Below are 13637 nucleotides of genomic sequence, written 5' to 3'. Positions count from 1 at the left end.
GTCCGCCGCTAATCTGCTAGCTGTTGTCTAGCGTCACGGCGTTAGCTCGGCTGACCTCCTCACCCCGCAGCCAGACAAAGGGCCTCACTGAAGACACGGCCACACCGGCACGCCTAGACCGCCGCCGGGGGTCGCCATGGCAACCGGGCGGCAGTGGGAGGTTTCCGTGGCGACGGCGCGGGGTTGGCCCGCATGTGATGGCCGTGATCAATCAATGAGTGTTGATGCATCCTTTCCTGTGGAAACCGCAAAACAACCCGCTTGACGACGGAGACAAAGGAACAAAGGAGGTCGAGAACGAGAGTCGCAGCGCGTAGCGGGTCGGTTAGTTTGGTAGAACGTGTTTAACTTGGTCTGAGATAGTTTAGCGTTGGATTAACCAGCAGATGACCAGGGTTAACAGTATAACTGCTAAACCGGTAACCTTATTGTAGACTGAAATGTGTCATGAACATAATTATAAATGAAAGATGCATTTAATAATATGTAACAAATACAAATTTATTAAAAAGAATGGTACATGTGTCACTGATACATGGAGATACAGTGTGTACACTCAACACACAATGGCAAAACATTTCAATATTCTACGTGGTACATTGACAATAATCAATTATTTCAGTACAAGGCATCAATTTATCTCAGCAACAGGAATTTGCCTTTACAACAATGGACAGGAAACAAGGTTAGAAACATGACCCTGTAACATATGGTGAGAACAACCTTAACACGTTTACAGAATTTAAGGCTGAAAATGTAGAAACGTAACGTCTGGTCTGAGCATTATTGTTTTTATAAAAAAAATGTAAAGTATGTGTTGGCATTATGTTTTACTATAAGTCATAATGAAAAATAAGTGTACTCTGTGTGGCTGACGGCTGGTCCCGAGTCAGACCCCTCAGAGGACACCTGCTCTGTGTTTCAACATCTGCACAATGAGTCCTGGTTGTGGAGGAGCCCAGCAGGACCCTTAGGGGTGGCAGAGGACTCTGTTACTCTGGGGCCAAACGTGGAGCCCCTCCCAATGTGGGGCCCCTCTGGACCAGGGAGGACCCAGGAGGGCTGTATGAGGACACACCGGCCCCCAGCGGCGGCGATCAGACACCGCCCCAGCGCCATACGTCACCCCAATGAGCTCAGAGGACACGAGGAGGCGCAGCAACCGCCACAGGCAGCCGTCTGCGGCCAGCGGCCCCGGGGACCAGCCCTCAGCGGCCCCTGGACCCTCAGCGGCCCCTGGGACCGGCACTCAAATGTCCCTGGGACCGCCCTGGGACCGGCCACCCAGCCCCCGAAGGCCCCCTACTGGGGGAGGCGACGGGGCCCGGGCCGATCAGCCGGTGGGGGCACGTCTGGCTGTTAGGGCCTCTCCGGCCCGTCCGGCCATGTCTAGTGACGCCTCCGCCATCCCAGGACGGAGTGGGGGGGGGGGGGGGGGGGGGGGTGGAGCTGCAGATCACCTTGGGAGGTGTCAATGGGGGAGTGGTTGAGTCTGTGTGATGGACGGCTGATGGTCAGCAGCCTCACCGGGCCCCCAGGAGCCCCCGAGGTGGAGCGTGGCGGCCATTAAGATCAAGAAGATCCCAAGTCAACGTCAAACTGTCCAATCACGGCCGGTTCTGCTCCACTGCTTCTCAACATAACTCGTGACCCCAGAGTCGGGGGTCATAGGTCAGCAGAGGTACTCTGACCTTGAGCTCTCACTCTTGTAGGTGGTCTGGGAATCGAGGCTGGAGCGGGAGCACAGCATCATCCTCTCCGTGTCGTGGGGGGGCCGCCGGGCCCACAGCTCGCTGGCCCGGGGCCCCGTCCCGCGCTGCTTCATGGAGATGGTCTCGAACTTGACGTAGCTCTCCTTCTCCAGCTGCTCCGCGTCGGGCGGCGGCCTGCTGCACGACAGCGCCGCGATCTGGTACAGCAGCAGGCCGATGAGCGGCAGCGCCACCGCGCACGCCACCCAGCTGGCCACCAGCAGCAGGGAGGGCCCGCCGCCCTCCCCCAGCGTGTAGAAGTCCAGGCAGGGGTCCTTCCCCTGAGCGGGGCCCCGGCCCACCAGGCACACCGAGTAGCGCAGGCCGGGGGCCAGCCCCTCCAGCAGCACCTTGCCGCTGCCCGCCGTGGTCTCCAGCGTGCGCTTGGCCTCCTGGTCTCCGTACGGCGAGCAGACCACCGTCAGGGCCACGTCCCGTGCCACGCCCTGGGCGGTCCAGAGCAGCACGGCACTGTCGGGCCCCTCCTCCACCACCTTCAGGTCCCGGAGGGCCCGCGACGCGTCCGTCTTCCTGCTGGTCTCGTCGGCCGCCAGCTTCCTGCTGTCGTTGTTGCCCGGCGGGGGCCTTGGGGGCCACGGTGTCGGGGGCCTCGGGGGCCGCGGCGTCGGGGCCTTGGTCTCGGCCGGGGGGGGCAGCGGCGGGGTGGTCAGCCTGGGGGGAGCGGTGGTGGGGGGCGAGGAGCCGGGGGGGGGGGGGGGTGATGGGGGCGACTGTGGTGGTGGTGACGAAGGTGGCGGTAGGGGTGGTGGGGGAGGTGATGGAGGGGGTGGAGGGGAGGGCGCTGCTGACCACCGGTCCCCCGCTGGTCCCCGGCTCCGCGCTGGTCCCGAGGGGCGGCGGCGTGGTGACGTCTCCGCCCTCCACTGCCACAGAGATGGTGGCGCGGGCGTTGCCAGCGTAGTTCTTGGCGCTGCAGCTGTAGTTCCCCGCGTCGCGGCCCAGGATCCCCAGCAGGCTCATGATGGACCAGCGCACCCCGTCCACCGGGGACTCCTGGACTGTAGCACACACCAGACTGTCAGGACCGGAGAACACAAGCAGAACACCCCAGAACATCCTAGAACACAACCCCCCCATAACACAACCAGAACACAACCAGAACACAATCCCCCCCATAACACAACCAGAACACAACCCCCCCTATAACACAAGCAGAACACAACCCCACCATAACACAAGCAGAACACAACCAGAACAACCCCAGAACACAACCCCCCAGAACACAACCCCCCCCATAACACAAGCAGAACACAACCAGAACACAACCCCCCCTATAACACAACCAGAACACAACCCCCCCATAACACAAGCAGAACACAAGCAGAACACAACCCCCCCATAACACAAGCAGAACACAAGCAGAACACAACCAGAACACAACCAGAACACAACACAAGCAGAACACAACCAGAACACAACCCCCCCCTATAACACAAGCAGAACACAACCAGAACAACCCAAGAACACAACCCCCCCATAACACAACCAGAACACAACCCCCCCATAACACAACCAGAACACAACCCCCCCATAACACAAGCAGAACACCCCAGAACAACCCAGAACACAACCAGAACATAACCCCCCCATAACACAACCAGAACACCCCAGAACACAACCCCCCCATAACACAAGCAGAACACCCAGAACACCCCAGAAAACAACCCCCCCAGGAACACAACCAGAACAAAACCCCCCCAAGAACACAACCAGAACACCCCAGAACACAATCCTGAGCGAGAATCAAAGGAGGACGCAAGTTTTAATGACACTTGGCACAAAGCTGGACTTTGTTTTGGGAGCGTGCACATAAACCCCAACAAGACCCGAGTGTGACCTCACGTGCAGAGGTCGAGAGTGCGACTGACCATGTGGTTAAGGTAAGGACCCCTGTGGTTAAGGTTCTGACCTGTGTTCTTAAGGTTCTGACCATGTGGTTAAGGTAAGGACCCCTGTGGTTAAGGTTCTGACCTGTGTTCTTAAGGTTCTGACCATGTGGTTAAGATACTGACCTGTGTTCTTAAGGTACTGACCCCTGTTCTTAAGGTTCTATATGTTAAGGTACTAAGGTACTGACCCATGTTCTTAAGGTTCTATAGGTTATGGTTCTAAGGTTCTGACCTATGTTCTTAAGGTACTGACCCCTGTGGTTAAGGTTCTATATGTTAAGGTACTGACCTATGTTCCTAAGGTACTAACCCTGTTGTTACGGTTCTATAGTTTAAGGTACTAAGGTTCTATAGGTTAAGGTTCTACAGTTCTGACCCGTGTTGTTGGGGAAGGTTCCGTCGGACTTAGCCCAGAGCAGCGAGGGCGTGGGCAGGCCGGTGGCGTCGCAGCGCAGCAGGAGGTTGCTGCCCAGCGGGGAGGTGAGCTGGGTGGCCGAGGTCATCACTGTGGGTTTGACGCACTGGTCCAGCTCCACCCGCTGCAGCAGAACCCCCGCCAGGTTCTCCGGTCCGCTGCACATCACGAACAGGTCCATCAGAACCACCGGGCAGTCCGTCATCTTAGAGAGCGCGATGATCTTGGAGAGGCGACAGTCGCATATCCAGGGGTTGTCCTGCAGGCCTGGGGACCAGAGATACAGTCAGCACAAGGTACCAATAGAGGAGATACCATGAGGACTATGAACCAGAGGAGATACAGTCAGCACAAGGTACCAATAGAGGAGATACCGTAAGGACTATGAACCAGAGGAGATACCGTCAGCACAAGGTACCAATAGAGGAGATACCGTAAGGACTATGAACCAGAGGAGATACCGTCAGCACAAGGTACCACTAAGATACCGTCAGGACTAGGAACCACTAGTCAGTACCAGAGGACATCATTCATCCCAACAGTGCCTGCCCTTAAGGAACTGGACCAAGAGGTTGCTGGTCTGGTATGTTCATGTTCCCAGAGAAGGCATCGTATGTGCATGTGTGGTCTGCAGTTGGGATGGTTCATACGTCTTTCTGTCCCCTGATTCTGCTCTGTCTGTCCTGCAGACTTTGATGTGCAGGCCTGTGTTCAGGTCAGACCAGTTCTGAACTTCTCAGCTGGACTTGAATAGGCAATCAAATCATTTTCATTCCCTGGTCACAGGAATCTAGAATACGATCATTGGTTGACGTCCCAGAGGTTTGATAAGGACAAAATGCTAATCACTTGGTGCATGGCTGGTGATGAGTTTTAGATCTACTGCAGGTCTAGTGGTGAGCCCTTATCCACAGCAATGTGTGACAGTCAACGCTAACAAGCTTATCTCGGTATTAGCAGGACAAGCTACTAAAGCCTTACTCCACCAATACCGGCAGCCTACTTAGTCTGCTAGCCGCAAATATGTTTACAAGCGTCACAGTTTAGCACACTTTCAGTGAGACGGCGGTGAACATGTTTTAGTGAAATGCTGACAGTCCCTGTCCATGTTTGGTTCACTGGGGTTCTGTGGGTTGACAGAGGGGCACATCCACACTAATCCTGGTTCTCCTTCAGACACAAGGAGAGCTTGGCTTTACCTCTACACCCTCGAACATACGGTACACAGAGTCCTTTAAAAGGTCCTCAAACATCTCCATTCAAAACACACCCCGTAACATAGAGTACTAAAAGGTCCTGTTAAACCATCTCCATCTAAACACACCCTGTAATATAGAGTGCTTTAAGGTCCTTTTGAACCATCTCATTAAAAACCAGCCCTGACCAGTAGAGACTAAGGAGGTCCTTAAGACTGTGGATCAACAGGTCTGACGATCAATAAACATATTGCTGACCAACTGCATCAGAGTCCCACTATCGTATTTCTAGGATATGAGAAGGACCTAGAGTGAATGGTAAATGGTAAATGGTCCTCATTTATATAGAATATATATATATACATATGAATATATACATTTATATTCACCCATTCATGCACACATTCGCACACCAATGGCGGTGTCAACCACGCAGGGCGACAGCCAGCTCATCAGGAGCAATTAGGGTGAGGCGTCTCGCTCAGGGACACCACGACACTCAGCTAGGAGGAGCCAGGGATCGAACCAGCAACCTTGCAGTTACAAGTCAACCCGCTCTACCTCCTGAGCTAATGCCGAGTGAGGGGTGAGACTGACCTAGTGGAGGGGTGAGACCTAGCTAGGGGAGGGGTGAGACCGACCTAGAGAGAGGGGTGAGACCGACCTAGAGTGAGGGGTGAAACCTACCTAGGGTGAGACCGACCTAGAGAGAGGGGTGAGACCGACCTAGAGTGAGGGGTGAGACCGACCTAGAGTGAGGGGTGAGACCGACCTAGAGAGAGGGGTGAGACCGACCTAGTGGAGGGGTGAGACCGACCTAGAGTGAGGGGTGAGACCGACCTAGAGTGAGGGGTGAGACCTCGCTAGGAGGAGGAGCGAGACCTTTAAGACCTAGGACGACGAGGGGTGAGACCTACCTAGTGTGAGGGGTGAGACCGGGTGAGACCGACCTAGGGCGATGAGGGGCGAGACAGGGCGAGGCCAGGGGTGAGACTTACCCAGGATGACCTTCTGCTCGGTGCCCTTGCGGACGGGGCTCCCGTTGAAGGGGGGCCAGAGGTCCATGAGGTCGGAGGGCAGGGTGCTGAGCCGGTTGGAGGACAGGTCCAGGTAGGTGAGGCCGGGCAGCAGCGGCACCGCCTCGGCCGGCAGGGCCAGCAGCCGGTTGTTGTGGAGGTCCAGGGTGCGCAGGCGGGGCATCTCCCTCAGGGCGTCCCAGGGGAACACCGAGATGAGGTTGCCGTCGAGGCGCAGCTCGTGGAGCAGCTTGAGGTTGTAGAAGGCCCCGGGGTCCAGGGCCGTGACGGCGTTGTAGGTGATCCAGAGGTAGCGCAGGTCCGCCAGGTAGTAGAAGGCCTCGCTGGGGACGCGCCGCACCCCCGTCTTCTCCACGCGCAGCTTCACTGTATCCACGGGAACGTTGATGGGGATGTCCGCCATGTCCGGGTCGTTGCAGACCACCAAGCTGACAGGAGCATCGACATTCAGGGCGTTTATCAGACGCTTTTATCCAAATCCAACAATAAGTATGTTAAACAACAATATATCTCTGTCGGTACAGTAGGGATGTTCATAGAACCAAGTGCCAAGCACTAACCATCACTAGGTTAACCCATTCCCTGTATACAACAGAGACAAGGACAATGCCAAGTACTGCCAAGGATAAGGACAATGCCAAGTACTATTTTTAAGTGCAGGAAAACACATGATCACTATCTCTAGGACCCTCAGACCCTATATACCTTATCTACAGTATGATCCCCCTCTACTGTAGACCTTATCTACAGTATGATCACCATCAGACCGTATCTACAGTATGATCACCATCTACTGTATACCTTATCTACAGTATGATCAACAAGTGGTGTCTCTCCATGCTGAGCTGTGTTTCAGAGGGAGGGACACTTGGTAGCAGACAGAGTTCAGTTAGATAATGGATGTTTTGGTGGCTACTATGATGCTATGAGCTATCAAGGTAAACATTAAGTAACCTGTTCAGAAGGAACAGCTGACCAAATATAGACTGCCTTGCTCTGAGTCAATCCAATCATCTCGGGGAGAGATCTATGACACCTGGGCAGTCATACCCATGATGCACTGCTCCTTGGCCGGCACAGTGCAGGTATTTATAGAAGTCGGTGCGCTGGTGATAATAAGGATTAATTTCACAATGGAAACAGTTCTGATTTGAATGTCCTCGCTGGTTATGTTTATTCAGTTTTGAATATTGTGTGTGTGTGTGTGTGTGTGTGTGTGTGTGTGTGTGTGTGTGTGTGTGTGTGTGTGTGTGTGTGTGTGTGTGTGTGTGTGTGTGTGTGAGAAAGACCTCAAATAAACGCCTCCAAGGCAAGGTAACAATAAGTCGAGTCGTGGTCCGGGACCCCCGTGTGTGTTGAGCGGTTACCTGCTGCCCGAGCCCCCGTCCCGGCCGTGGGGGGTGCAGGTGCACTGGGCCGGACAAAAGCAGCGCACCGCTCCCAGGCAGCACAGCGCCACCTGGACGAGCACCGCCCACCGCATCCTCCGCCGGGTCAGGCCGCTCCAAGAACCCAACGCACGCTCCGCCGCATCCAGAGGGAACCGCAACGACACAATCCCGCAGAAAGGAGTTAATAAACTAATTAAAAAAGGTGTTCAGATATACTCGAGTGAGACATTCGGCCGACACATTCCTGGTTGTGCTCCCTGCTGACCAGATTAGAGGGGCGGGGCTTCCTCTTCATCCACCTCGGTAATCGGCTCACCGGAAGATTTCCCCCCTCTCCCCCTCCCCCTCCCCCCCCGGGAGGATCCCCGCTCTGCCAGCGCCGCCCCTCCTCCTCCTAAACACCCGCGACCCGCACTCATCTCCTCAGCTTCGGGCGTCCCCGCCCCGCCCCGCCCCCCAAACACACTCACACCTGGCCACGAGTCACGTGACGTCGTCGTGTAGGTTTCAGGTAATCTGAATAATAATCAGACAGTCAACATAAGGTCCTCTAATTTAAGGGGGTTTGACGCAACGACAGCGCCTTCTGCGGGCCACCACTGGTTACTGCACTCTGCGGGATGTGATTTTCAGAACTAGCGTACCAAACGTTGCAGTAGTCGTGATTTTTGTAGTAGTTGTGACGTGTGATAATCGACGTGCTCGTATTGTATAGTTTGGTGAGACCCCTTCTGGTGGCACTCGGGTACAGACTGGGAATGGAACCCTTAAAGGAGCATTTCACCGGTGGAGACATGAATCTGTATTGAAAGTGGGTCCTAAACGTTGTTTTTTTTATAATTTGAAGCAAAAATACTCTGAACCAAACAAATAGAATAGTAATTGTTAGTGTAGTACTAGTTGTACTCGTAATAATAATAATGAATGCTAGTCATCAGTCAGTCGGACTGCTGAATGAACACATGAAGGAATAAGAAACAGAGCCAGTATTATTAACAAGTTCACAAGTTCATTTATTTACGCAAGCAGATTTGATCGTAGGTCGAACATGACCGATTGGCACATGGAAATACAAAACCGAGCATTCTTGGTGACGGTACAAAAAACTACAACAGGAAGTGGCTGATCGCCTGGTTTCCATGGCTACGGAGTCAGCAAAACAGACGGGCAGAGGAGGTAACGAACTAAACGGACGACCGAAACGCTACGTTTCAATTAGCTTAGCATGATGCAGGACGTATGGGGGGGGGGGGGGGGTAGCGCACGCAACGAGCTAGCCCAGCAAGACAGTCAGAAGGAAAGGGTTAGAAAGAAACAAGTGCTTCAAAGTTCACAATACTAATGCATAAATGCACGTCCATGCCACGAATAACAGCTACACTCACAGTATTCACCTCACTGTACATCAGGGTCCGAACACACAGCACAACACCGAGGGACACGCGGGCCGTAAGTGCACCAGGCTTTTGGAAAACAAGGACACCGCGTTGCCAGGCAACGAAGTGGTCGGCCATGTTGGCTCCATGTCGTCGGGTGGTTGGCGTGGCGACCAGACTGTTTCACAGCTGTGGCACCGAGACTCCCGTCAGATCTAGGACCTTGTTTCCGGGCGTCTCGGTTCAGGTACAGTACAGCGATCAGTGGAAGCTGGATGAGTTGGAACAGAAACCTAACGAACGCTCCACTCGCTCACAGTTCATCTCAACGGGACAGGTTCTCTAGCCTACTTATCAGAAAATAGATTTATTGACATGGGCGAGGCTCACCTCTGATTGGACAGTGGTCCGTCTAGCGCGCGGGGGGTGGGGTGGGCACTAGACGGACCTGTCATTCATTTGGTTTCTGTTCTGGTCGGCTCCCGGTTCACAAGCTTATAACGAGGCTCCTCCCCCCCTCCCAGCGCTCCTCCCCCTCCCAGGGGCCCCTCCCCCCTCCCAGAGGCCCCTCCCCCTCCCAGGGGCCCCTCCCCCCTCCCAGAGGCCCCTCCCCCTCCCAGGGGCTCCTCCCCCCCTCCCAGAGGACGTCAGACAGACAGATTGTGCTTCAATGTGCTTCAAACCTTAAGACCCCCGACCTCCCTGGTGGAGATAAACAATGACAACATCAACACTATCGCCACGTGGTGTCTCACTGAACAACGAGCTGCACTCAACCAATCAATGAGAACTGACTAAATATCATCATAGCAACCATGGTGTGATGAGAGGGTAGGGTCATGTGACCACAGAGCAGCCAGACACGCCCCTCCACCACAGAGAGAGAGAGAGACAGGTAGAGACAGGTAGAGAGACAGGTAGGTAGAGGGAGAGAGACAGGAAGAGACAGGTAGAGAGACAGGTGGAGGTGTAGTGTAGCGGGCAGGGTGGAGCTGACTGAGTGTCTATGTGGAGGAGGGGTGGGGCTGAGGGTGGAGCTGGAGGGTAGGGGTCTAGGTGTAGGAGGGTGGGGTCTAGGTGTAGGAGGGTGGGGGTCTAGGAGTAGGAGGGTGGGGTCTAGGTGTAGGCGTTGAGGCGCTCCTTGGAGCGGGTGGAGTGGATGTCATGGAGCTCCTGCTCCTCCTTGTTCTTGATGTCTTCGTACTTCTGCAGCCGGCATGCGTCCTTCACATATGCCCAGTTAGCGGACAGCACCATCAGGTAGTGGATCTGCAAAGAACCCCCGATCAGTACCGTTCAATACGGTTCAATACTGTTCACTAGACAGGTTCAATACTGTTCACTAGAGAACAGGTTCAATGCTGTTCACTAGAGAACAGGTTCAATACTGTTCACTGGAGAACAGGTTCAATACTGTTCACTACTGTTCACTAGAGAACGGATTCAATACTGTTCACTAGACCGGTTCAATACTGTTCACTAGACCACAGGTTCAATACTGTTCACTAGACAATATAGTGTAGGCCAGTATGTGCCTAGTGTAGTTTTAACTGTTATTAGTCTGAGTGTCCAGCAGAGGGCATCATAGCACCTAGGGATGCTGTTTCCATGGCAGCGGGCACCATGTGAATGTGATGGATATTCAGAGCACGACCACGCCTTAAAACCATCTGGCTCCTTAACAGCAGACCTCAGAGTGTAGCCAACACAGTGATTTTGTCTGTCTCTCTGTCTGCCTGTCTGCCTGTTTGTCTGCCCGTCTCTCGGTCTGCCTGTCTTTCTGTCTGTCTGTCTGCCATCCTGCCTGTCTGTCTGTCTGTCTGTCTGTTATTCTCTCCATCATCTTAAACCTCACTCTGTTTCTCAGTAAACGTCTCTGTGTGTTTTTCTACTGATGCAGCCAGCAGCCATTCTTCTCCCTGTTTCCATGACAACGCCCGGCATGAAGAGAGAGAGGAGGGGGGGAGTGGGGGGGGGGGGGGGGTACTGCACCAAAATGTCTTCCCTCAGATCCTCAGGAGGTCGACGCCCAGAATCCTCCTAACTAACCAACTCTACCTCCACTAGTTATCATAAACCAACTCTACCTCCACTAGTTATCATAAACCAACTCTACCTCCACTAGTTATCATAAACCAACTCTACCTCCACTAGTTATCATAAACCAACTCTACCTCCACTAGTTATCATAAACCAACTCTACCTCCACTAGTTATCATAAACCAACCCTACCTCCACTAGTTATCATAAACCAACTCTACCTCCACTAGCTATCATTAACTAACTCTACCTCCACTAGTTATCATAAACCAACTCTACCTCCACTAGCTATCATAAACTAACTATACCTCCACTAGTCATCAGGGCCATCTCACCATTGTGTGTAGTGGTTAGGGTGTAGTATGCAGTGTGAAGTGGTTAGTGTGCAGTGGTTAGTGTGTAGTGTTTATTGTGTAATGTTTAGTAGTTAGTGTGTAGTGTGTAGTGGTTATTGTCTAGTGTTTAGTAGTTACGCTACAGTGTGTTGCATAGCAACCGCCGTACACTTTGCAGGCAGCCAGGAGGGACTACTTTTTTGTATTCGTTAAAAAAAAGCTTTTCTGACTTTCTCGCTTTTTCAAAATTTAGGGTGTCTATGACTTTCATTTCACCATACTTACATAACCGTTTTATAAAAGCATAGATCACACATAGATCACAGATAGATCACTTCAGTCAGTGAAATGTTCTCATTATACCACAGCAATGCCCCTTAACTGTGGTATAATGAGAACATACCACAGCCTGTCGTGATCTATTGCTTAAGTATGTCGTGGTTAGTGTGTGGTGTGTAGTGACTCTTGTGTAGTGTGCAGTGTGTAATGTTTAGTAGTTAGTATGTCGTCTGTAGTGTGTAGTGTTGCGTAGTGACTCTTGTGTGGTGTGCGGGTGTGTGTGTTACCATAGCAATGACAGCAGCTCCCGCTCCGCCAGGGCGCAGATGAAGAGGTGAAAGGTCATGTCCAGCTGGAGAAAACACAACGTTAGCACAACACAACACACAACAACACAACACAAAACAACATTAGCTACACTTCCTCTCCACAACACAACACAACACACAACACAACACAACTCAACTCAACACACAACACACAACACAACACACAACACAAAACAACACAACACAACTCAACACACAACACAACACAACACAGCACAACACAACACACAACACAACACAACACACAACACAACACACACAACACAAAGCAACACAAAGCAACACAACACAAGACAACATTAGCTACACTGCTGCTCCAGGTCTCACCTCGTTGGATTCACACATCTTGTAGAACTTGTCTGATCCAGCGCAGACCGTCCGGGCGTCGGAGATCGGGACCATACCTGGAGAGACAGACAGACAGGAGTCAGACAGACAGACAGAGAGAGAGTCAGACAGCTCGTACCGTACTGCCGAGGGTTCAGACAGACAGGAGTCAGACAGACAGGAGTCAGACAGACAGGTGGTCAGACAGACAGACCGACAGACAGGATTCAGACGGACAGGAGTCAGACAGACAGGTCGTACCGTACTGCCGGGGGTCCAGGCAGAGGGAGGTGCCCTCCAGCACGGTGGTGTTCTGGCAAATGTTCCAGATGTTGAAGAACATGAAGACGGGGAGCGCGGTGAAGGCAGTGACGCCAAGCCAGGCCAGCATGAAGACGTACGTCAGCAGGATGAACTACAGCCACACAGAGACACCCGTCATGTAGGGAAACACTGGGTCCTGATTGGCCACGGCCCCAGGGTGGGCATTATCATTCAGTCACGGGACTCCTCCCCCTTCAACAGCTTCAAGCCAACGGGATACAGTCGTTAAAACAACGGGAGACAAAGTCAATTAAACACAGATGACATTATAGACGGAAGGACCAAGTCCTGAATAAGGGGCGGGGTTACCACCTCGTCGTACATTCTGGAATTGGTTAATTCATATTTCTGACATAAAGACACACCCCCAGGCAAGTAGACACCCGCCCAGACATTCAGACACACCCCCAGATATAAAGACACACCCCCAGACATATAGACACACCCACAGACAGTGTGTGTGTGTGTGTGTGTGTGTGTGTGTGTGTGTGTGTGTGTGTGTGTGTGTGTGTGTGTGTCTGTGTCTGTGTGTGTGTGTGTGTGTGTGTGTGTGTGTGTGTGTGTGTGTCTGTATGTGTGTGTGTGTGTGCGTGTGTGTGTGTGTGTGTGTGTGTGTGTGTGCGCACCCAAGCGCTGACGCAGCGGCCGCAGGCAGTGATCTTGAAGTCTCCGTAGAGGTCCCTGATGGCGCCGCTGGTGAAGAATCCCTCCACCATCAGCAGCACGCCGTACACCAGGAAGGCCGAGGCCACGCCGTAGATCACGTACTTCAGGATGTCGATCCTGGAGCACATCCACGTATCAATAACACATCCACGTATCAATAACACAGCACTAGATAACATCCACGTATCAATAACACAGCACTAGATAACATCCACGTATCAACAACACAGGACTAGATAACATCCACGTATCAATAACACA

At 53.0% G+C, this 13637-nt stretch overlaps 1 protein-coding gene and 1 pseudogene across 2 annotated transcripts; both read right to left on the bottom strand.

Annotated features, from left to right (window-relative positions):
* Positions 1 to 1672: 1672 nt before the first annotated feature.
* Positions 1673 to 7792, bottom strand: LOC311373408 (leucine-rich repeat, immunoglobulin-like domain and transmembrane domain-containing protein 3; annotated as a pseudogene). Its single transcript has 4 exons — positions 7677 to 7792; positions 6271 to 6737; positions 4038 to 4343; positions 1673 to 2770 (listed from the first exon to the last, which is right to left on the bottom strand). The product of its transcript is annotated as a leucine-rich repeat, immunoglobulin-like domain and transmembrane domain-containing protein 3 (transcript).
* Positions 7793 to 9773: 1981 nt separating this feature from the next.
* On the bottom strand, positions 9774 to 13493 carry LOC311373406 (proteolipid protein DM beta-like; the record flags this gene model as incomplete). Its single annotated transcript, XM_084490192.1, is given in 6 exon segments — positions 9774 to 10345; positions 12018 to 12046; positions 12049 to 12082; positions 12387 to 12463; positions 12648 to 12801; positions 13337 to 13493. Coding segments are annotated over 6 exon segments (604 nt in total), but the record flags the coding sequence as incomplete, so codon positions are not given.
* Between the last annotated feature and the right edge of the window lie 144 nt (positions 13494 to 13637).

Source organism: Micromesistius poutassou (genome assembly GCF_964030765.1).
Source record: "Micromesistius poutassou genome assembly, contig: SCAFFOLD_5271, whole genome shotgun sequence".
Lineage (NCBI taxonomy): Eukaryota > Metazoa > Chordata > Actinopteri > Gadiformes > Gadidae > Micromesistius > Micromesistius poutassou.
The sequence above is the reverse complement of the archived record's forward strand: the minus strand, read 5'-3'. Positions and strand labels throughout refer to the sequence as shown.